The sequence below is a fragment of the Mytilus californianus genome, unplaced genomic scaffold (assembly GCF_021869535.1).
Source record: "Mytilus californianus isolate M0D057914Y unplaced genomic scaffold, xbMytCali1.0.p SCAF_21, whole genome shotgun sequence".
Lineage (NCBI taxonomy): Eukaryota > Metazoa > Mollusca > Bivalvia > Mytilida > Mytilidae > Mytilus > Mytilus californianus.
The window spans coordinates 1,750,641-1,778,398 of record NW_026262670.1 but is presented as its reverse complement, the minus strand read 5'-3'; the positions used below and the strand labels follow the sequence as shown (position 1 = coordinate 1,778,398).

General features: G+C 27.2%; 1 protein-coding gene across 12 annotated transcripts in view; it reads left to right on the top strand.

The window, feature by feature from the left end:
• The window catches only part of LOC127731936 (uncharacterized), a 144,403-nt gene that overhangs the window by 30,267 nt on the left and 86,378 nt on the right, over window positions 1-27,758 (top strand). For 7 of the 12 annotated variants that reach the window (XR_007995913.1, XR_007995912.1, XM_052240807.1 and 4 more), the window contains 3 exons: window positions 2,908-2,990; window positions 3,230-3,253; window positions 5,039-5,122. Coding sequence is in view for 10 of the 12 variants with exons in the window: in XM_052240807.1 (XP_052096767.1) it covers window positions 3,236-3,253; window positions 5,039-5,122 (102 nt within the window). In the remaining 2 variants the exon portion in view is untranslated. Of the gene's footprint in view, window positions 1-88; window positions 1,480-1,514; window positions 1,601-1,968; window positions 2,991-3,229; window positions 3,254-5,038; window positions 5,123-27,758 lie in introns of those variants that run through there. The other 5 variants (XM_052240812.1, XM_052240809.1, XM_052240808.1 and 2 more) reach the window with 5 other exon arrangements.

Here is a 27,758-nt window from a genome sequence, read left to right as displayed (position 1 = left end):
TCTATGGAAGGGAATGATTTTATATTTGATGAACAGCTTGATAATTTTGAGTTGTAGCGTGTTAGCAATTTTTATTTCGGCTGTGCAGCTTCTTCCTGTTTGCCAGTAGTTTGAAATTTTACAACACTCATTGTACAAAGATAATTTTCATGAAAGTTTCTTGGCTCTTATGATTTTATGGAATGATCATTAATGCTTCAGTAAATATTTTACTCAATCAATTGCATGCAGCGACACAGGTCTATTTGTCTTGTTTGAAGTTATGGTCCCACAGCATAGGCTAGTGCCATTTTTGAAAAGAGCTTTTAGTTAAGGACTAAGCAACAAACTAAAATATGGCAATATAACACACCATTACAATATAATGTATAACCATTACAATATAACACACCATTACATTATAATGTATAACCATTACAATATAACACACCATTACATTATAATGTATAACCATTACAGTATAACACACCATTACATTATAATGTATAACTATTACAATATAACACACCATTACATTATAATGTATAACCATTACAATATAACACACCATTACAATATAATGTATAACCATTACAGTATAACACACCATTACATTATAATGTATAACCATTACAATATAACACACCATTACATTATAATGTATAACCATTACAGTATAACACACCATTACATTATAATGTATAACCATTACAATATAACACACCATTACATTATAATGTATAACCATTACAGTATAACACACCATTACATTATAATGTATAACCATTACAATATAACACACCATTACACTATAATGTATAACCATTACAATATAACACACCATTACAATATAATGTATAACCATTACAATATAACACACCATCACAATATAACACACCATTGCATTATAATGTATAACCATTACAGTATAACACACCATTACATTATAATGTATATCCATTACAATATAACACACCATTACGTTATAATGTATAACCATTACAATATAACACACCATTACATTATAATGTATAACCATTACAATATAACACACCATTACATTATAATGTATAACCATTACAATATAACACACCATTACATTATTCTTACTTTACTTTTCATAGTTTTAAATTAGTGTGGGCCCAACGGTCAGGGACCTTTCATTTCTGTGAGAGAATCTTTGAATTTTGGAAAACAAAGGTCCATGGCCTACAGTCCGTTACGTTAGTACTTATTTCAGGACCATTGAATTTCTTGAGGAGGGCTTTTCTCTTGAAAATTGAAATGGTCCAGGACTTAACATATTTTTAAGCAAATTGTAAAACTCATAATAGAAAGAATTTCAAGCTTCAATCCTGTAAGTACATTAAGTATGTTAAGATGGAGAGGGGTATCTGTGATCATTAGATAATTTCATTGTATAAAAATTAGGAGGTGTGGTATGATAAACAATGATACAATTATTCCTAGACCATAGGACAAAGATATAAACAATGACAGGTTGTCCAATAGCCTTCAACAATGAGCAAAACTCATGCCATATAATAATAAGGAGATGAGGTATGATTAACAATGATACAATTATTCCTAGACCATAGGACAAAGATATAAACAATGACAGGTCGTCCAACAGCCTTCACCTTCAACAATGAGCAAAACCCATACCATATAACCATAAGGAAGTGTGGTTAGATAAACAATGATACAATTATTTTTAGACCAAAGGACAAAGATATAAACAATTACAGGTGTCCAACAGCCTTCAACAAGGAGCAAAACCCATACCATATGATAATTAGGAGAGGTGGTATGATTAACAATGATACAATTATTCCTAGACCATAGGACAAAGATATAAACAATGACAGGCCGTCTAACAGCCTTCAACAATGAGCAAAACCCATGCCATATGATAATAAGGAGGTGTGGTATGATTAACAATGATACCATTATTCCTAAACCATAGGACAAATATATAAACAATTACAGGTTGTCCAACAGCCTTCAACAATGAGCAAAACCCATACCATATGATAATAAGGAGGTGTGGTTAGATAAACAATGATACAATTATTCCTAGACCATAGGACAAAGATATAAACAATTACAGGCTGTCCAACAGCCTTCAACAATGAGCAAAACCCATACCATATGATAATAAGGAGGTGTGGTATGATGAACAATGATACAATTATTCCTAGACTATAGGACAAAGTTGTAAACAATTACAGGTCGTCCAACAGCCTTCAACAATGAGCAAAACCCATACCATATGATAATAAGGAGGTGTGGTATGATTAACAATGATACAATTATTCCTAGACCATAGGACAAAGATATAAACAATTACAGGCTGTCCAACAGCCTTCAACAATGAGCAAAACCCATACCATATGATAATAAGGAGGTGTGGTATGATTAACAATGATACAATTATTCCTAGACCATAGGACAAAGATATAAACAATGACAGGTCGTCCAACAGCCTTCAACAATGAGCAAAACCCATACCATATGATAATAAGGAGGTGTGGTATGATAAACAATGATACAATTATTCCTAGACCATAGGACAAAGATATAAACAATTACAGGCTGTCCAACAGCCTTCAACAATGAGCAAAACCCATACCATATAATCATCTATAAATAGCCTTGGTATGATAAAATGTGAAACATTTCAAAAGAAAAAATCCACAGCCGAAAAAAACAATGAAGGAAAAACAAATATGGTACACAACTAACTACATCCACTACGTTATAGGTCCTGTCTGTGGACAGGCACATAAAGAATAAAAAAAACAATTGAATTTAATTTGACAGTTCTAGTTGATTATGGACAGTGTTTTAAGAAACTGTTACTTGATATTTGATATTGTTTTTCATGTGTGTCTAAAAGCTAGTAAATAAAACTTTTGAAATTCTTAGGTCTGGGAAAGTGCAATAGATGTTCTGGCGTTCGATGGAAAGAGTCACACCCTGCTTGTAGAATACATTTGTACCTCATTTAGGTATGTGATTAGATCTTAAAGGTTTTGAGTTCAGTTCATTAACTTCAAATAGTGCAGAAAAGTTGAGATAAATGACTGTTTCAATGCTATTATTATTTGAATGAAATCTAAAAATATTAGGTCAGTATTTTACATCCAATAATGATCATGTACTTTTTATTGGCAGTAACTATAATACATGTACCTCAATGATAACTCAACATTAGTTATTGAATATAATTTTTCTTATCTATTTTTAGGATATAATGGAGGATTGGAATAAGGTAAGATTTACCTAATAGTCTCCTTGTCATGTGTGGTTTTGTTCCCCATTATTGTACAAATAGATACAAGTATGTGATAATTTGAGATAAAAACTAGTAGAATACTAGGTGAACTACAAAACTACTTATTCCAAGAACACAGATCAAACAAAAAAATACAAAACTGGGACAAAGCAAGGTGCACTCAAAACATTTGACAAACTAAGGTGTTGCTAATAACTAATAGCAGAGATCGTCTTAATTGTCTTATCTTCTTCGCATTACACGGGTGACACTTGATCGTCTTACCTTCTACTCATAACTTGGGTGACACTTGTCTTATCTTCTATTCATAAGACGGGTGACACTTAATTGATTGTCTTATCTTGTACTCATTACACGGGTGACACTTGCACATATGCAGATTTCCTAGTAACTTTAATATATATCCTCTGAGGTAAGGGTGTCAATAACTTACACGGGAGTGCTATGCTTATTATCATACAATACTGAGTGGCAGTTTAGTTACACAAAAAGCATTTGAATCAGTATTGAGTAACTGATGACAAACAAAATGCAATTTAAGTTTTTTAGTATGAAATTTATCAAATATTTTTCAAATATGAGTGTATACTCTGTAAAGTTCTTTCCAGTAGTAGACAGTGTATTATTTATGTAGTACCTTCAGAATCCTTATTTAAAATGTCAAATATGTAATTCATAGGTCTATAGTGTTATTAGAAAAAAATATTGGACAATTTTACTAAATAAAACAAATACAGAAGTTCTCTCCCCTTGACATTGTTAAATTCGTGTGAGTTGAATAAGACATACATGTATCTATTTTATGATATAAAGGCCAATTGATTCAACACAACATTTTAATCCAAAAATTGTTTTTCTTGTTGGGTTATAGTCTCATTACTTTATTATAACCCACATCTACATTTATTCAGTCTACATACATTTATATAAAAATTTAAACACAAGTGAACCAACGCCTGGTAAATCTTCTGTCAGTAGATTCCATAAAGTGGATACCTCCATTATGCAGGGTCGTTAAGATAAAAACATAAAATGTAGAAGGTCCAGTAACAACAACACTTTAAGGAATGCTTCAGTAATTTATTGAGAGCGACATGTTTCGATGGCTAGGCCACCGTCATCAGGATAGAAAACAATACATAAAATCATGCTGAGGTACAAAATCGGGTTGAGAAAATTAAAACGTCACAATGTTGCTATGGTGAGTAACGTTATAAATAGCAACTTTACCAGATTACAAGATTTTTTGTATCCTGATGACTTGTGTTTAAATTTTTTCAACACTTTACAGTATTCCCGACGCGATTGGGAGTAGTACCTCTGGCCAAGGGAAGCCAGTCGAAATGGTACGGAATTGCCAGTAAAATGTCGTCTATATTTGGAAATAAAGACGTTAATTAAACACAAAGTTTACACAGAACACAACTGACAATAATTTATTGTATAATTCGTTCCACTGTGCAAGAGTGCTAACACATGATGGCAGAATAATTTTAACAAACATTTTAACAACAAAAACATTGTATTTTTATTTTATTTTATTTTTAAAAAAATATTTCTTTAAGGTTAACAATTTTTGTTTATCTTGATAATATAAAATGCATAAATTCCAACAATTACACGCTTTTTAAATATTTCCTCTCTGTCTGAATGTTTTATTAAGGAAAGATACTACTGATTTATGTAGTCATTGCTATACAGAAGAATATATAATTATTACCTAATTTAACAGTAAGGACATTCATAACAATCTACTTACAGAAACTTATAACAGCTGCTGTTACTGGAGATATAGAAGCCTTAAAATTAAGTCTACAGAATGATGCAAACATTGATTTTCAAGGTGTAAGTAAAATAGTCACATTCAAAACTACTTTAATTTAATACTTCATAGAAAAATCATTTTATGATACGTCGTCTTATGGTACATGTACAATAAAAGACACAAAACTACATGTTACTTGAAAACAAAGCACAGTAAAACAGTATAAAACTACAAGTTACTTCACAATAAAGCACAATAAAACAGTAACAAACTACAAGCTACTTCAAAATAAAGCACAGTGAAACATTATAAAACTACAAATTACTTCTAAATAAAGCACAGTAATACAGTATAAAACTACAAGTTTCTTCAAAATAAAGCACAGTAAAACAGTATAAAACTACAAGTTACTTCAAAATAAAGCACAGTAAAACAGTATAAAACTACAAGTTACTTCTAAAGAAAGAAATAAATCACAGGTAAACAGTATAAAACTACAAGTTACTTCAAAATAAAGCACAGTATAACAGTATAAAACTACAAGTTACTTCTAAAGAAAGAAATAAATCACAGTAAAATAGTATAAAACTACAAGCTACTTCAAAATAAAGCACAGTAAAACAGTATTAAACTACAAGTTACTTCAAAATAAAGCACAGTGAAACAGTATAAAACTGCAAGTTACTTCAAAATAAAGAAATAAATCACAATAAAATAGTATAAAACTACAAGTTTAATTCCTCAAAATAAAGCACAGTAAAACAGTAGAGAACTACAAGTTACTTCTAAATAAAACACAGTATAACAGTATGAAACTAAACGTTACTTCAAAATGAAGCACAGTATAACAGTATAAAACTAGTATTTACTTCTAAATAAATCACAGTAAAACGGTATTAAACTACAAGTTACTTCTAAATAAAGAAATAAAGATCTGTATAACAGTATAACACTACAAGTTACTTCTAAATAAAGATATAAACCACAGTAAAACAGTATAAAACTACAAGCTACTTCAAAATAAAGCACAGTAAAACAGTATTAAACTACAAGTTACTTCTAAATAAAGAAATAAGGATCTGTATAACAGTATAACACTACAAGTTACTTCTAAATAAAGATATAAACCACAGTAAAATAGTATAAAACTACAAGCTACTTCAAAATAAAGCACAGTAAAACAGTATAGAACTACAAGTTACTTCAAAATAAAGCACAGTAAAACAGTATAGAACTACAAGTTACTTCAAAATGAAGCACAGTAAAACAGTATTAAACTACAAGTTACTTCAAAATAAATCACAGTAAAACAGTATTAAACTACAAGTTACTTCAAAATAAAGCACAGTAAAACAGTATAGAACTACAAGTTACTTCTAAAGAAAGAAATAAATCACAGTAAAATAGTATAAAACTACAAGCTACTTCAAAATAAAGCACAGTAAAACAGTATTAAACTACAAGTTACTTCAAAATAAAGCACAGTGAAACCGTATAAAACTGCAAGTTACTTCTAAATAAAGATATAAACCACAGTAAAATAGTATAAAACTACAAGCTACTTCAAAATGAAGCACAGTAAAACAGTATTAAACTACAAGTTACTTCAAAATAAAGCACAGTAAAACAGTAGAGAACTACAAGTTACTTCTAAATAAATCACAGTATAACAGTATGAAACTAAACGTTACTTCAAAATGAAGCACAGTAAAACAGTATAAAACTACAAGTTACTTCTAAAGAAAGAAATAAAGATCTGTATAACAGTATAACACTACAAGTTACTTCTAAATAAAGATATAAACCACAGTAAAACAGTATAAAACTACAAGCTACTTCAAAATAAAGCACAGTAAAACAGTATTAAACTACAAGTTACTTCTAAATAAAGAAATAAAGATCTGTATAACAGTATAACACTACAAGTTACTTCTAAATATAGAAATAAACCATAGTAAATAATAGTATAAAACTACATGTTACTTCAAAATAAAGCACAGTATAACAGTATTAAACTACGAGTTACTTCTAAATGAAGAAATAAATCACAGTAAAACAGTATAAAACTACAAGTTACTTCAAAATAAAGCACAGTAAAACAGTATTAAACTACAAGTTACTTCTAAATAAAGAAATAAATCACAGTAAAACAGTATAAAACTACAAGTTACTTCTAAATGAAGAAATAAATCACAGTAAAATAGTATAAAACTACAAGTTATTTCAAAATAAAGCACAGTAAAACAGTAAGAAACAAAAAGTTACTTCAAAATGAAGCACAGTATAAAACTAGAAGTTACTTCAAAATAAAGCACAGTAAAACAGTATTAAACTACAAGTTACTTCTAAATGAAGAAATAAATCACAGTAAAATAGTATAAAACTACAAGTTACTTCTAAATAAAGCACAGTAAAACAATATTAAACTACAAGTTACTTCAAAATAAATCACAGTAAAACAGTATTAAACTACAAGTTACTTCAAAATGAAGCACAGTGAAACAGTATAAAACTACAAGTTACTTCTAAATAAAGCACAGTGAAACAGTATGAAACTAAACGTTACTTCAAAATGAAGCACAGTAAAACAGTATAACACTACAAGTTACTTCTAAATAAAGAAATAAATCACAGTAAAATAGTATAAGACTACAAGTTAATTCAAAATAAAGCACAGTAAAACAGTATAAAACTACAAGTTACTTCTAAATAAAGCACAGTATAACAGTATGAAACTAAACGTTACTTCAAAATGAAGCACAGTAAAACAGTATAACACTACAAGTTACTTCTAAATAAAGAAATAAATCACAGTAAAATAGTATAAAACTTCAAGTTAATTCAAAATAAAGCACAGTAAAACAGTAGGAAACAAAACATTACTTCAAAATGAAGCACAGTATAAAACTAGAAGTTACTTCTAAATAAATCACAATAAAACAATATAAAAGTACAAGTTACTTCTAAATAAAGCACAGTATAACAGTATGAAACTAAACGTTACTTCAAAATGAAGCACAGTATAACAGTATAAAACTACAAGTTACTTCTAAATAAATCACAGTAAAACAGTATAAAACTACAAGTTAGTTCAAAATGAAGCACAGTAAAACAGTATAGAACTACAAGTTACTTCAAAATAAAGCACAGTAAAACAGTATAGAACTACAAGTTACTTCAAAATGAAGCACAGTAAAACAGTATTAAACTACAAGTTACTTCAAAATAAAGCACAGTAAAACAGTATTAAACTACAAGTTACTTCAAAATAAAGCACAGTAAAACAGTATAGAACTACAAGTTACTTCTAAAGAAAGAAATAAATCACAGTAAAATAGTATAAAACTACAAGTTACTTCAAAATAAATCACAGTAAAACAGTATTAAACTACAAGTTACTTCAAAATAAAGCACAGTGAAACAGTATAAAACTGCAAGTTACTTCAAAATAAAGAAATAAATCACAATAAAATAGTATAAAACTACAAGTTTAATTCCTCAAAATAAAGCACAGTAAAACAGTAGAGAACTACAAGTTACTTCTAAATAAAACACAGTATAACAGTATGAAACTAAACGTTACTTCAAAATGAAGCACAGTATAACAGTATTAAACTACAAGTTACTTCTAAATAAAGAAATAAAGATCTGTATAACAGTATAACACTACAAGTTACTTCTAAATAAAGATATAAACCACAGTAAAACAGTATAAAACTACAAGCTACTTCAAAATAAAGCACAGTAAAACAGTATTAAACTACAAGTTACTTCTAAATAAAGAAATAAGGATCTGTATAACAGTATAACACTACAAGTTACTTCTAAATAAAGATATAAACCACAGTAAAATAGTATAAAACTACAAGCTACTTCAAAATAAAGCACAGTAAAACAGTATAGAACTACAAGTTACTTCAAAATAAAGCACAGTAAAACAGTATAGAACTACAAGTTACTTCAAAATGAAGCACAGTAAAACAGTATTAAACTACAAGTTACTTCAAAATAAAGCACAGTAAAACAGTATTAAACTACAAGTTACTTCAAAATAAAGCACAGTAAAACAGTATAGAACTACAAGTTACTTCTAAAGAAAGAAATAAATCACAGTAAAATAGTATAAAACTACAAGTTACTTCAAAATAAATCACAGTAAAACAGTATTAAACTACAAGTTACTTCAAAATAAAGCACAGTGAAACAGTATAAAACTACAAGTTACTTCTAAAGAAAGAAATAAATCACAGTAAAATAGTATAAAACTACAAGCTACTTCAAAATAAAGCACAGTAAAACAGTATTAAACTACAAGTTACTTCAAAATAAAGCACAGTGAAACCGTATAAAACTGCAAGTTACTTCTAAATAAAGATATAAACCACAGTACAATAGTATAAAACTACAAGCTACTTCAAAATGAAGCACAGTAAAACAGTATTAAACTACAAGTTACTTCAAAATAAAGCACAGTAAAACAGTATAGAACTACAAGTTACTTCTAAAGAAAGAAATAAATCACAGTAAAATAGTATAAAACTACAAGCTACTTCAAAATAAAGCACAGTAAAACAGTATTAAACTACAAGTTACTTCAAAATAAAGCACAGTGAAACCGTATAAAACTGCAAGTTACTTCTAAATAAAGATATAAACCACAGTAAAATAGTATAAAACTACAAGCTACTTCAAAATGAAGCACAGTAAAACAGTATTAAACTACAAGTTACTTCAAAATAAAGCACAGTAAAACAGTATAGAACTACAAGTTACTTCTAAAGAAAGAAATAAATCACAGTAAAATAGTATAAAACTACAAGGTACTTCAAAATAAAGCACAGTAAAACAGTATTAAACTACAAGTTACTTCAAAATAAAGCACAGTAAAACAGTAGAGAACTACAAGTTACTTCTAAATAAAACACAGTAAAACAGTATGAAACTAAACGTTACTTCAAAATGAAGCACAGTAAAACAGTATAAAACTACAAGTTACTTCTAAAGAAAGAAATAAAGATCTGTATAACAGTATAACACTACAAGTTACTTCTAAATAAAGATATAAACCACAGTAAAACAGTATAAAACTACAAGCTACTTCAAAATAAAGCACAGTAAAACAGTATTAAACTACAAGTTACTTCTAAATAAAGAAATAAAGATCTGTATAACAGTATAACACTACAAGTTACTTCTAAATATAGAAATAAACCATAGTAAATAATAGTATAAAACTACATGTTACTTCAAAATAAAGCACAGTATAACAGTATTAAACTACGAGTTACTTCTAAATGAAGAAATAAATCACAGTAAAACAGTATAAAACTACAAGTTACTTCAAAATAAAGCACAGTAAAACAGTATTAAACTACAAGTTACTTCTAAATAAAGAAAGAAATCACAGTAAAACAGTATAAAACTACAAGTTACTTCTAAATGAAGAAATAAATCACAGTAAAATAGTATAAAACTACAAGTTATTTCAAAATAAAGCACAGTAAAACAGTAAGAAACAAAAAGTTACTTCAAAATGAAGCACAGTATAAAACTAGAAGTTACTTCAAAATAAAGCACAGTAAAACAGTATTAAACTACAAGTTACTTCTAAATGAAGAAATAAATCACAGTAAAATAGTATAAAACTACAAGTTACTTCTAAATGAAGAAATAAATCACAGTAAAATAGTATAAAACTACAAGTTATTTCAAAATAAAGCACAGTAAAACAGTAAGAAACAAAAAGTTACTTCAAAATGAAGCACAGTATAAAACTAGAAGTTACTTCAAAATAAAGCACAGTAAAACAGTATTAAACTACAAGTTACTTCTAAATGAAGAAATAAATCACAGTAAAATAGTATAAAACTACAAGTTACTTCTAAATGAAGAAATAAATCACAGTAAAATAGTATAAAACTACAAGTTACTTCTAAATAAAGCACAGTAAAACAATATTAAACTACAAGTTACTTCAAAATAAATCACAGTAAAACAGTATTAAACTACAAGTTACTTCAAAATGAAGCACAGTGAAACAGTATAAAACTACAAGTTACTTCTAAATAAAGCACAGTATAACAGTATGAAACTAAACGTTACTTCAAAATGAAGCACAGTAAAACAGTATAACACTACAAGTTACTTCTAAATAAAGAAATAAATCACAGTAAAATAGTATAAAACTTCAAGTTAATTCAAAATAAAGCACAGTAAAACAGTAGGAAACAAAACATTACTTCAAAATGAAGCACAGTATAAAACTAGAAGTTACTTCTAAATAAATCACAATAAAACAATATAAAAGTACAAGTTACTTCTAAATAAAGCACAGTATAACAGTATGAAACTAAACGTTACTTCAAAATGAAGCACAGTATAACAGTATAAAACTACAAGTTACTTCTAAATAAATCACAGTAAAACAGTATAAAACTACAAGTTAGTTCAAAATGAAGCACAGTAAAACAGTATAGAACTACAAGTTACTTCAAAATAAAGCACAGTAAAACAGTATAGAACTACAAGTTACTTCAAAATGAAGCACAGTAAAACAGTATTAAACTACAAGTTACTTCAAAATAAAGCACAGTAAAACAGTATTAAACTACAAGTTACTTCAAAATAAAGCACAGTAAAACAGTATAGAACTACAAGTTACTTCTAAAGAAAGAAATAAATCACAGTAAAATAGTATAAAACTACAAGTTACTTCAAAATAAATCACAGTAAAACAGTATTAAACTACAAGTTACTTCAAAATAAAGCACAGTAAAACAGTATAGAACTACAAGTTACTTCTAAAGAAAGAAATAAATCACAGTAAAATAGTATAAAACTACAAGCTACTTCAAAATAAAGCACAGTAAAACAGTATTAAACTACAAGTTACTTCAAAATAAAGCACAGTGAAACCGTATAAAACTGCAAGTTACTTCTAAATAAAGATATAAACCACAGTAAAATAGTATAAAACTACAAGCTACTTCAAAATGAAGCACAGTAAAACAGTATTAAACTACAAGTTACTTCAAAATAAAGCACAGTAAAACAGTATAGAACTACAAGTTACTTCTAAAGAAAGAAATAAATCACAGTAAAATAGTATAAAACTACAAGCTACTTCAAAATAAAGCACAGTAAAACAGTATTAAACTACAAGTTACTTCAAAATAAAGCACAGTAAAACAGTAGAGAACTACAAGTTACTTCTAATTAAAACACAGTATAACAGTATGAAACTAAACGTTACTTCAAAATGAAGCACAGTAAAACAGTATAAAACTACAAGTTACTTCTAAATAAAGAAATAAAGATCTGTATAACAGTATAACACTACAAGTTACTTCTAAATAAAGATATAAACCACAGTAAAACAGTATAAAACTACAAGCTACTTCAAAATAAAGCACAGTAAAACAGTATTAAACTACAAGTTACTTCTAAATAAAGAAATAAAGATCTGTATAATAGTATAACACTACAAGTTACTTCTAAATATAGAAATAAACCATAGTAAATAATAGTATAAAACTACATGTTACTTCAAAATAAAGCACAGTATAACAGTATTAAACTACGAGTTACTTCTAAATGAAGAAATAAATCACAGTAAAACAGTATAAAACTACAAGTTACTACAAAATAAAGCACAGTAAAACAGTATTAAACTACAAGTTACTTCTAAATAAAGAAATAAATCACAGTAAAATAGTATAAAACTACAAGTTACTTCTAAATGAAGAAATAAATCACAGTAAAATAGTATAAAACTACAAGTTATTTCAAAATAAAGCACAGTAAAACAGTAAGAAACAAAAAGTTACTTCAAAATGAAGCACAGTATAAAACTAGAAGTTACTTCAAAATAAAGCACAGTAAAACAGTATTAAACTACAAGTTACTTCTAAATAAAGAAATAAATCACAGTAAAATAGTATAAAACTACAAGTTACTTCTAAATAAAGCACAGTAAAACAATATTAAACTACAAGTTACTTCAAAATAAATCACAGTAAAACAGTATTAAACTACAAGTTACTTCAAAATGAAGCACAGTGAAACAGTATAAAACTACAAGTTACTTCTAAATAAAGCACAGTATAACAGTATGAAACTAAACATTACTTCAAAATAAAGCGCAGTAAAACAGTATTAAACTACAAGTTACTTCAAAATGAAGCACAGTATAACAGTATAAAACTACAAGTTACTTCTAAATAAAGAAATAAATCACAGTAAAATAGTATAAGACTACAAGTTAATTCAAAATAAAGCACAGTAAAACAGTATAAAACTACAAGTTACTTCTAAATAAAGCACAGTATAACAGTATGAAACTAAACGTTACTTCAAAATGAAGCACAGTAAAACAGTATAACACTACAAGTTACTTCTAAATAAAGAAATAAATCACAGTAAAATAGTATAAAACTTCAAGTTAATTCAAAATAAAGCACAGTAAAACAGTATAAAACTACAAGTTACTTCTAAATAAAGAAATAAATCACAGTAAAATAGTATAAGACTACAAGTTAATTCAAAATAAAGCACAGTAAAACAGTATAAAACTACAAGTTACTTCTAAATAAAGCACAGTATAACAGTATGAAACTAAACGTTACTTCAAAATGAAGCACAGTAAAACAGTATAACACTACAAGTTACTTCTAAATAAAGAAATAAATCACAGTAAAATAGTATAAGACTACAAGTTAATTCAAAATAAAGCACAGTAAAACAGTATAAAACTACAAGTTACTTCTAAATAAAGCACAGTATAACAGTATGAAACTAAACGTTACTTCAAAATGAAGCACAGTAAAACAGTATAACACTACAAGTTACTTCTAAATAAAGAAATAAATCACAGTAAAATAGTATAAAACTTCAAGTTAATTCTAAATAAAGCACAGTAAAACAGTAAGAAACAAAACATTACTTCAAAATGAAGCACAGTATAAAACTAGAAGTTACTTCTAAATAAATCACAATAAAACAATATAAAAGTACAAGTTACTTCTAAATAAAGCACAGTATAACAGTATGAAACTAAACGTTACTTCAAAATGAAGCACAGTATAACAGTATAAAACTACAAGTTACTTCTAAATTAATCACAGTAAAACAGTATAAAACTACAAGTTAGTTCAAAATGAAGCACAGTAAAACAGTATAGAACTACAAGTTACTTCTAAATAAATCACAGTAATACAGTATAAAACTACAAGTTACTTCAAAATAAATCACAGTAAAACAGTATTAAACTACAAGTTACTTCTAAATAAAGAAATAAATCACAGTAAAATAGTATAAAAGTACAAGTTACTTCTAAATAAAGCACAGTATAACAGTATGAAACTAAACGTTACTTCAAAATGAAGCACAGTATAACAGTATAAAACTACAAGTTACTTCTAAATAAATCACAGTAATAAAGTATAAAACTACAAGTTACTTCAAAATAAAGCACAGTAAAACAGTATTAAACTACAAGTTACTTCAAAATAAAGCACAGTAAAACAGTATTAAACTTCAAGTTAATTCAAAATAAAGCACAGTAAAACAGTAGGAAACAAAACATTACTTCAAAATGAAGCACAGTATAAAACTAGAAGTTACTTCTAAATAAATCACAATAAAACAATATAAAAGTACAAGTTACTTCTAAATAAAGCACAGTATAACAGTATGAAACTAAACGTTACTTCAAAATGAAGCACAGTATAACAGTATAAAACTACAAGTTACTTCTAAATAAATCACAGTAAAACGGTATAAAACTACACCTTACTTCTAAATAAATCACAATAAAACAATATAAAAGTACAAGTTACTTCTAAATAAAGCACAGTATAACAGTATGAAACTAAACGTTACTTCAAAATGAAGCACAGTATAACAGTATAAAACTACAAGTTACTTCTAAATAAATCACAGTAAAACAGTATAAAACTACAAGTTAGTTCAAAATGAAGCACAGTAAAACAGTATAGAACTACAAGTTACTTCAAAATAAAGCACAGTAAAACAGTATAGAACTACAAGTTACTTCAAAATGAAGCACAGTAAAACAGTATTAAACTACAAGTTACTTCAAAATAAAGCACAGTAAAACAGTATTAAACTACAAGTTACTTCTAAAGAAAGAAATAAATCACAGTAAAATAGTATAAAACTACAAGTTACTTCAAAATAAATCACAGTAAAACAGTATTAAACTACAAGTTACTTCAAAATAAAGCACAGTAAAACAGTATAGAACTACAAGTTACTTCTAAAGAAAGAAATAAATCACAGTAAAATAGTATAAAACTACAAGCTACTTCAAAATAAAGCACAGTAAAACAGTATTAAACTACAAGTTACTTCAAAATAAAGCACAGTGAAACCGTATAAAACTGCAAGTTACTTCTAAATAAAGATATAAACCACAGTAAAATAGTATAAAACTACAAGCTACTTCAAAATGAAGCACAGTAAAACAGTATTAAACTACAAGTTACTTCAAAATAAAGCACAGTAAAACAGTATAGAACTACAAGTTACTTCTAAAGAAAGAAATAAATCACAGTAAAATAGTATAAAACTACAAGCTACTTCAAAATAAAGCACAGTAAAACAGTATTAAACTACAAGTTACTTCAAAATAAAGCACAGTAAAACAGTAGAGAACTACAAGTTACTTCTAAATAAAACACAGTATAACAGTATGAAACTAAACGTTACTTCAAAATGAAGCACAGTAAAACAGTATAAAACTACAAGTTACTTCTAAATAAAGAAATAAAGATCTGTATAACAGTATAACACTACAAGTTACTTCTAAATAAAGATATAAACCACAGTAAAACAGTATAAAACTACAAGCTACTTCAAAATAAAGCACAGTAAAACAGTATTAAACTACAAGTTACTTCTAAATAAAGAAATAAAGATCTGTATAACAGTATAACACTACAAGTTACTTCTAAATATAGAAATAAACCATAGTAAATAATAGTATAAAACTACATGTTACTTCAAAATAAAGCACAGTATAACAGTATTAAACTACGAGTTACTTCTAAATGAAGAAATAAATCACAGTAAAACAGTATAAAACTACAAGTTACTACAAAATAAAGCACAGTAAAACAGTATTAAACTACAAGTTACTTCTAAATAAAGAAATAAATCACAGTAAAATAGTATAAAACTACAAGTTACTTCTAAATGAAGAAATAAATCACAGTAAAATAGTATAAAACTACAAGTTATTTCAAAATAAAGCACAGTAAAACAGTAAGAAACAAAAAGTTACTTCAAAATGAAGCACAGTATAAAACTAGAAGTTACTTCAAAATAAAGCACAGTAAAACAGTATTAAACTACAAGTTACTTCTAAATGAAGAAATAAATCACAGTAAAATAGTATAAAACTACAAGTTACTTCTAAATGAAGCACAGTAAAACAATATTAAACTACAAGTTACTTCAAAATAAATCACAGTAAAACAGTATTAAACTACAAGTTACTTCAAAATGAAGCACAGTGAAACAGTATAAAACTACAAGTTACTTCTAAATAAAGCACAGTGAAACAGTATAGAACTACAAGTTACTTCTAAATAAAGCACAGTGAAACAGTATGAAACTAAACGTTACTTCAAAATGAAGCACAGTAAAACAGTATAACACTACAAGTTACTTCTAAATAAAGAAATAAATCACAGTAAAATAGTATAAGACTACAAGTTAATTCAAAATAAAGCACAGTAAAACAGTATAAAACTACAAGTTACTTCTAAATAAAGCACAGTATAACAGTATGAAACTAAACGTTACTTCAAAATGAAGCACAGTAAAACAGTATAACACTACAAGTTACTTCTAAATAAAGAAATAAATCACAGTAAAATAGTATAAAACTTCAAGTTAATTCAAAATAAAGCACAGTAAAACAGTAGGAAACAAAACATTACTTCAAAATGAAGCACAGTAGAAAACTAGAAGTTACTTCTAAATAAATCACAATAAAACAATATAAAAGTACAAGTTACTTCTAAATAAAGCACAGTATAACAGTATGAAACTAAACGTTACTTCAAAATGAAGCACAGTATAACAGTATAAAACTACAAGTTACTTCTAAATAAATCACAGTAAAACAGTATAAAACTACAAGTTAGTTCAAAATGAAGCACAGTAAAACAGTATAGAACTACAAGTTACTTCTAAATAAATCACAGTAATACAGTATAAAACTACAAGTTACTTCAAAATAAATCACAGTAAAACAGTATTAAACTACAAGTTACTTCTAAATAAAGAAATAAATCACAGTAAAATAGTATAAAAGTACAAGTTACTTCTAAATAAAGCACAGTATAACAGTATGAAACTAAATGTTACTTCAAAATGAAGCACAGTATAACAGTATAAAACTACTAGTAACTTCTAAATAAATCACAGTAATAAAGTATAAAACTACAAGTTACTTCAAAATAAAGCACAGTAAAACAGTATTAAACTACAAGTTAGTTCAAAATAAAGCACAGTAAAACAGTAGGAAACAAAACATTACTTCAAAATGAAGCACAGTATAAAACTAGAAGTTACTTCTAAATAAATCACAGTAAAACGGTATAAAACTACACCTTACTTCAAAATAAAGCACAGTAAAACAGTATAAAACTACAAGTTACTTCTAAATAAAGCACAGTATAACAGTATGAAACTAAACGTTACTTCAAAATGAAGCACAGTAAAACAGTATAACACTACAAGTTACTTCTAAATAAAGAAATAAATCACAGTAAAATAGTATAAAACTTCAAGTTAATTCAAAATAAAGCACAGTAAAACAGTAGGAAACAAAACATTACTTCAAAATGAAGCACAGTATAAAACTAGAAGTTACTTCTAAATAAATCACAATAAAACAATATAAAAGTACAAGTTACTTCTAAATAAAGCACAGTATAACAGTATGAAACTAAACGTTACTTCAAAATGAAGCACAGTATAACAGTATAAAACTACAAGTTACTTCTAAATAAATCACAGTAAAACAGTATAAAACTACAAGTTACTTCAAAATAAAGCACAGTGAAACAGTATAAAACTACAAGTTACTTCAAAATAAAGCACAGTGAAACAGTATAAAACTACAAGTTACTTCTAAATAAAGAAATAAATCACAGTAAAATAGTATAAAAGTACAAGTTACTTCTAAATAAAGCACAGTATAACAGTATGAAACTAAACGTTACTTCAAAATGAAGCACAGTATAACAGTATAAAACTACAAGTTACTTCTAAATAAATCACAGTAATAAAGTATAAAACTACAAGTTACTTCAAAATAAAGCACAGTAAAACAGTATTAAACTACAAGTTACTTCAAAATAAAGCACAGTAAAACAGTATTAAAATTCAAGTTAATTCAAAATAAAGCACAGTAAAACAGTAGGAAACAAAACATTACTTCAAAATGAAGCACAGTATAAAACTAGAAGTTACTTCTAAATAAATCACAATAAAACAATATAAAAGTACAAGTTACTTCTAAATAAAGCACAGTATAACAGTATGAAACTAAACGTTACTTCAAAATGAAGCACAGTATAACAGTATAAAACTACAAGTTACTTCTAAATAAATCACAGTAAAACGGTATAAAACTACACCTTACTTCAAAATAAAGCACAGTAAAACAGTATAAAACTACAAGTTACTTCTAAATAAAGCACAGTATAACAGTATGAAACTAAACATTACTTCAAAATGAAGCACAGTAAAACAGTATAACACTACAAGTTACTTCTAAATAAAGAAGTAAATCACAGTAAAATAGTATAAAACTTCAAGTTAATTCAAAATAAAGCACAGTATAACAGTATGAAACTAAACGTTACTTCAAAATGAAGCACAGTATAACAGTATAAAACTACAAGTTACTTCTAAATAAATCACAGTAAAACAGTATAAAACTACAAGTTACTTCAAAATAAAGCACAGTGAAACAGTATAAAACTACAAGTTACTTCAAAATAAAGCACAGTGAAACAGTATAAAACTACAAGTTACTTCTAAATAAAGAAATAAATCACAGTAAAATAGTATAAAAGTACAAGTTACTTCTAAATAAAGCACAGTATAACAGTATGAAACTAAACGTTACTTCAAAATGAAGCACAGTATAACAGTATAAAACTACAAGTTACTTCTAAATAAATCACAGTAAAACAGTATAAAACTACAAGTTACTTCAAAATAAAGCACAGTGAAACAGTATTAAACTACAAGTTACTTCAAAATAAAGCACAGTAAAACAGTATTAAACTACAAGTTACTTCAAAATAAAGCACAGTGAAACAGTATTAAACTACAAGTTACTTCAAAATAAAGCACAGTAAAACAATATAAAAGTACAAGTTACTTCTAAATAAAGCAAAGTATAACAGTATGAAACTAAACGTTACTTCAAAATGAAGTACAGTATAACAGTATAAAACTACAAGTTACTTCAAAATAAAGCACAGTGAAACAGTATAAAACTACAAGTTACTTCTAAATAAATCACAGTGAAACAGTATAAAACTACAAGCTACTTCAAAATAAAGCACAGTCAAACAGTATAAAACTACAAGTTACTTCTAAATAAAGCACAGTATAACAGTATAAAACTACAAGTTACTTCAAAATAAAGCACAATAAAACAGTATAAAACTACAAGTTACTTCTAAATAAAGATATAAACCACAGTAAGATAGTATAAGACTACAAGTTTAATACTTCAAAATAAAGCACAGTAAAACAGTATTAAACTACAAGCTACTACAAAATAAAGCACAGTAAAAAATTATATAAAAAACTACAAGTTACTTCTAAATAAATTACAGTAAAACAGTATAAAACTACAAGTTACTTCACAATAAAGCACAATAAAACAGTAATAAACTACAAGCTACTTCAAAATAAAGCACAGTAAAACAATATAAAACTACAAGTTACTTCTAAATAAAGAAATAAATCACAGTAAAATAGTATAAAACGACAAGCTACTTAAAAATAAAGAAATAAATCACAGTAAAACAGTATTAAACTACAAGTTACTTCAAAATAAAGCACAGTAAAACAGTATAAAACTACAAGTTACTTCTAAATAAAGAAATAAATCACAGTAAAACAGTATAAAACTACAAGTTACTTCTAAATAAAGAAATAAATCACAATAAAACAGTATAAAACTACAAGTTACTTCTAAGTAAAGAAATAAACCACAGTAAAATAGTATAAGACTACAAGTTTAATACTTCAAAATGAAGCACATTAAAACAGTATTAAACTACAAGCTACTTCAAAATAAAGCACAATAAAACAGTATTAAACTACAAGTTACTCCAAAATATACAACTGTAAAATAGTATTAAACTACAAGTTACTTCAAAATAAAGCACAATAAAACAGTATTAAACTACAAGTTACTCCAAAATATACAACAGTAAAACAGTATAAAACTACAAGCTACTTCAAAATAAAGCACAGTATAACAGTATAAAACTACAAGTTACTTCAAAATAAAGCACAGTGAAACAGTATAAAACTACAAGTTACTTCTAAATAAAGCACAGTAAAACAGTATTAAACTACAAGTTACTTCTAAATAAACAAAAGTAAAACAATATAAAACTACACAATACTTAAAAATAAAAAACAATAAAACAGTATAAAACTACATGTTACTAATTTTGAACATAAATAGTATAAAACACATAACTACAAGTTACTTCAGAAGAAAACAGATTGTACATAAATAGTATAAAACACACAACTACAAAGTACTTCAGAACATAACAGATTGTACATAAATAGTATAAAACACACAACTACAAAGTACTTCAGAACATAACAGATTATACATAAACAGTATAAAACACACAACTACAAATTACTTCAGAACATAACAGATTGTACAAAAGCAGTATAAAACACACAACTACATGTTACTTCAGAACATGACATTGTACACAAGCAGTATAAAACACACAACTTCAAGTAACTTATATTTAGTAACATGATAGGTTGTAAATCTAATCTATGAAACACACAGCTCCAAGTTTATTCAAAATTAAAGCAATGTGTTCATATAAATTATAAACTAAAAACTATAAAAAAGTTACTTTAGAATATGGCAACTTGTACATACCAGTATTAAAACACAATTATATACTACTTAAAAACACACAAGATTGTACATAAACAGTATAAAACACAAAACTACAAGTAACTTTAGAACATAACAGATTGTACATAAATAGTATAAAACACACAACTACAAGTTATTTCAGAACAGAACAGATTGTACATATCCAGTATAAAACACACAACTACATGTGTAACATGATAGGTTGTAAATCTAATCTATGAAACACACAGCTCCAAGTTTATTCAAAATTAAAGCAATGTGTTCATATAAATTATCAACTAAAAACTACAAAAAAGCTACTTTAGAATATGGCAACTTGTACATACCAGTATTAAAACACAATTATATACTACTTAAAAACACACAAGATTGTACATAAACAGTATAAAACACACAACTACAAGTAACTTTAGAACATAACAGATTGTACATAAATAGTATAAAACACACAACTACAAGTTACTTCAAAACAGAACAGATTGTACATAAATAGTATAAAACACACAACTACATGTTACTTCAGAACAGAACAGATTGTGCATCAATAGTATAAAACACACAACTACAAATTACTTCAAAACAGAACAGATTGTACATAAATAGTATAAAACACACAACTACATGTTACTTCAGATTACAACAGATTATACATCAACAGTATAAAACACACAACTACAAATTACTTCAAAACAGAACAGATTGTACATAAATAGTATAAAACACACAACTACATGTTACTTCAGAACAGAACAGATTGTACATCAATAGTATAAAACACACAACTACATGTTACTTCAAAACTGAACAGATTGTACATAAATAGTATAAAACAAACAACTACATGTTACTTTAAAACATAACAGATTGTACATAAATAGTATAAAACACACAACTACATGTTACTTCAGAACACAACAGATTATACATCAACAGTATAAAACACACAACTACAAATTACTTCAGAACATAACAGATTGTACATAAGCAGTATAAAACACACAACTACAAATTACTTCAAAACAGAACAGATTGTACATAAATAGTATAAAACACACAACTACATGTTACTTCAGAACACAACAGATTATACATCAACAGTATAAAACACACAACTACAAATTACTTCAGAACATAACAGATTGTACATAAGCAGTATAAAACACACAACTACAAGTTACTTCAGAACATAACAGATTGTACATTAATAGTATAAAACACACAACTACAAATTACTTCAGAACAGAACAGATTGTACATAAGCAGTATAAAACACACAACTACAAATTACTTCAGAACATAACAGATTGTACATAAATAGTATAAAACACACAACTACAAGTTACTTCAGAACATAACAGATTTTACATAAGCAGTATAAAACACAGAACTTCAAGTTACTTCAGAACAGAACAGATTGTACATAAATAGTATAAAACACACAACTACAAATTACTTCAGAACATAACAGATTGTACATAAGTAGTTAAGAACACACAACTACAAGTTACTTCAACACAGAACAGATTGTACATAAACAGTATAAAACACACAACTACAAATTACTTTCGAACATAACAGATTGTACATCTGCAGTATAAAACACACAACTACAAATTACTTCAGAACATAACAGATTGTACATAAGCAGTATAAAACACACAACTACAAGTAACTTTAAAACAGAACAGATTGTACATAAATAGTATAAAACACACAACTACATGTTACTTTAGAACATAACAGATTGTACATAAATAACATAAAACACACAACTATGAGTTACTTCAGAACAAAACAGATTGTACATAAATAGTTAAGAACACACAACTACAAGTTACTTCAGAAAAAAACAGATTGTACATAAATAGTATAAAACACAGAACTACAAGTTACTTCAGAACAGAACAGATTGTACATAAATAGTATAAAACACACAACTACAAGTTACTTCAGAACATAACAGATTGTACATAAGCAGTATAAAACACACAACTACATGTTACTTCAGAACATGACAGATTGTACACAAGCAGTATAAAACACACAACTTCAAGTTACTTAGTAACATGATATGTTGTTAATCTTATCTATGAAACACACAGCTCCAAGTTTATTCAAAATTAAAGCAATGTGTTCATATAAATTATAAACTAAAAACTACAAAAAAGTTACTTTAGAATATGACAACTTGTACATACCAATATTAAAACACAATTATATACTACTTAAAAACACACAAGATTGTACATAAACAGTATAAAACACAAAACTACAAGTAACTTTAGAACATAACAGATTGTACATAAGCAGTATAAAACACACAACTACAAGTTACTTTAGAACATAACAGATTGTACATAAGCAGTATAAAACACACAACTACATGTTACTTCAGAACAGAACAGATTGTACATAAATAGTAAAAAACACACAACTACATGTTACTTCAGAACAGAACAGATTGTACATAAATAGTATAAAACACACAACTACATGTTACTTCAGAACAGAACAGATTGTACATAAACAGTATAAAACACACAACTACAAGTTACTTCATAACATAACAGATTGTACATAAGCAGTATAAAACACACAACTACAAGTTACTTCAGAACACAGCAGATTGTACATAAATAGTATAAAACACACAACTACAAGTTACTTCAGAACAGAACAGATTGTACATAAGCAGTATAAAACACACAACTACAAGTTACTTTAAAACATAACAGATTGTACATAAGCAGTATAAAACACACAACTACAAGTTACTTCAAAACAGAACAGATTGTACATAAATAGTATAAAACACACAACTACATGTTACTTTAGAACATAACAGATTGTACATTAATAACATAAAACACACAACTATGAGTTACTTCAGAACAGAACAGATTGTACATAAATAGTATAAAACACACAACTACAAGTTACTTCAGAACAGAACAGATTGTACATAAACAGTATAAAACACACAACTACAAATTACTTCAGAACATAACAGATTGTACATAAATAGTATAAAACACACAACTACAAGTTACTTCAGAACAGAACAGATTGTACATAAACAGTATAAAACACACAACTACAAGTAACTTCAGAACAGAACAGATTGTACATAAATAGTATAAAACACTCAGCTACAAGTTACTTTAAAACATAACAGATTGTACATAAGCAGTATAAAACACACAACTACAAATTACTTCAGAACATAACAAACAGATTGTAAATAAACAGTATAAAACACACAACTACAAATTACTTCAGAACAGAACAGATTGTACATAAGCAGTATAAAACACACAGCTACAAGTTACTTTAACACATAACAGATTGTACATAAGCAGTATAAAACACACAACTACAAGTTACTTCAGAACATAACAGATTTCACACAAGCAGTATAAAATAGGCAACTACAAGTTACTTCAGAACATGTCAGATTGTACATAAATAGTATAAAACACACAACTACAAGTAGCTTTAGAACGTAACAGATTTTACATAAGCAGTATAAAACATATAACTACAATTTACTTTAGAACATAACAGATTGTACATAAGCAGTATAAAACACACAACTACATGTTACTTCAGAACATAACAGATTGTACATAAGCAGTATAAAACACACAACTACATGTTACTTCAGAACACAGCAGATTGTACATAAGCAGTATAAAACACACAACTACAAATAACTTCAGAACATAACAGATTGTACATCAGCAGTATAAAACACACAACTACATGTTACTTCAGAACAGAACAGATTGTACATAAACAGTATAAAACACACAACTACAAGTTACTTCATAACATAACAGATTGTACATAAGCAGTATAAAACACACAACTACAAGTTACTTCAGAACACAGCAGATTGTACATAAATAGTATAAAACACACAACTACAAGTTACTTCAGAACAGAACAGATTGTACATAAGCAGTATAAAACACACAACTACAAGTTACTTTAAAACATAACAGATTGTACATAAGCAGTATAAAACACACAACTACAAGTTACTTCAAAACAGAACAGATTGTACATAAATAGTATAAAACACACAACTACATGTTACTTTAGAACATAACAGATTGTACATAAATAACATAAAACACACAACTATGAGTTACTTCAGAACAGAACAGATTGTACATAAATAGTATAAAACACACAACTACAAGTTACTTCAGAACAGAACAGATTGTACATAAATAGTATAAAACACACAACTACAAGTTACTTCAGAACAGAACAGATTGTACATAAGCAGTACAAAACACACAACTACAAATTACTTCAGAACAGAACAGATTGTACATAAACAGTATAAAACACACAGCTACAAGTTACTTTAAAACATAACAGATTGTACATAAGCAGTATAAAACACACAACTACATGTTACTTCAGAACATAACAGATTGTACATAAGCAGTATAAAACATGCAACTACAAGTTACTTCAGAACAGAACAGATTGTACATAAATAGTATAAAACACACAACTACATGTTACTTCAGAACATAACAGATTGTACATAAGCAGTATAAAACACACAACTACAAGTTACTTCAGAACAGAACAGATTGTACATAAATAGTATAAAACACACAACTACAAGTTACTTCAGAACAGAACAGATTGTACATAAATAGTATAAAACACACAACTACAAGTTACTTCAGAACAGAACAGATTGTACATAAACAGTATAAAACACACAACTACAAATTACTTCAGAACATAACAGATTGTACATAAGCAGTATAAAACACACAACTACAAGTTACTTTAGAACATAACAGATTGTACATAAGCAGTATAAAACACACAACTACATGTTACTTCAGAACAGAACAGATTGTACATAAATAGTATAAAACACACAACTACATGTTACTTCAGAACAGAACAGATTGTACATAAATAGTATAAAACACACAACTACATGTTACTTCAGAACAGAACAGATTGTACATAAACAGTATAAAACACACAACTACAAGTTACTTCATAACATAACAGATTGTACATAAGCAGTATAAAACACACAAGTACAAGTTACTTCAGAACACAGCAGATTGTACATAAATAGTATAAAACACACAACTACAAGTTACTTCAGAACAGAACAGATTGTACATAAGCAGTATAAAACACACAACTACAAGTTACTTTAAAACATAACAGATTGTACATAAGCAGTATAAAACACACAACTACAAGTTACTTCAAAACAGAACATATTGTACATAAATAGTATAAAACACACAACTACATGTTACTTTAGAACATAACAGATTGTACATAAATAACATAAAACACACAACTATGAGTTACTTCAGAACAGAACAGATTGTACATAAATAGTATAAAACACACAACTACAAGTTACTTCAGAATAGAACAGATTGTACATAAACAGTATAAAACACACAACTACAAATTACTTCAGAACATAACAGATTGTACATAAATAGTATAAAACACACAACTACAAGTTACTTCAGAACAGAACAGATTGTACATAAACAGTATAAAACACACAACTACAAGTTACTTCAGAACAGAACAGATTGTACATAAGCAGTATAAAACACACAACTACAAGTAACTTCAGAACAGAACAGATTGTACATAAATAGTATAAAACACTCAGCTACAAGTTACTTTAAAACATAACAGATTGTACATAAGCAGTATAAAACACACAACTACAAATTACTTCAGAACATAACAAACAGATTGTAAATAAACAGTATAAAACACACAACTACAAATTACTTCAGAACAGAACAGATTGTAAATAAGCAGTATAAAACACACAGCTACAAGTTACTTTAACACATAACAGATTGTACATAAGCAGTATAAAACACACAACTACAAGTTACTTCAGAACATAACAGATTTTACACAAGCAGTATAAAATAGGCAACTACAAGTTACTTCAGAACATGTCAGATTGTACATAAATAGTATAAAACACACAACTACAAGTAGCTTTAGAACGTAACAGATTTTACATAAGCAGTATAAAACATATAACTACAATTTACTTTAGAACATAACAGATTGTACATAAGCAGTATAAAACACACAACTACATGTTACTTCAGAACATAACAGATTGTACATAAGCAGTATAAAACACACAACTACATGTTACTTCAGAACACAGCAGATTGTACATAAGCAGTATAAAACACACAACTACAAATAACTTCAGAACATAACAGATTGTACATCAGCAGTATAAAACACACAACTACATGTTACTTCAGAACAGAACAGATTGTACATAAACAGTATAAAACACACAACTACAAGTTACTTCATAACATAACAGATTGTACATAAGCAGTATAAAACACACAACTACAAGTTACTTCAGAACACAGCAGATTGTACATAAATAGTATAAAACACACAACTACAAGTTACTTCAGAACAGAACAGATTGTACATAAGCAGTATAAAACACACAACTACAAGTTACT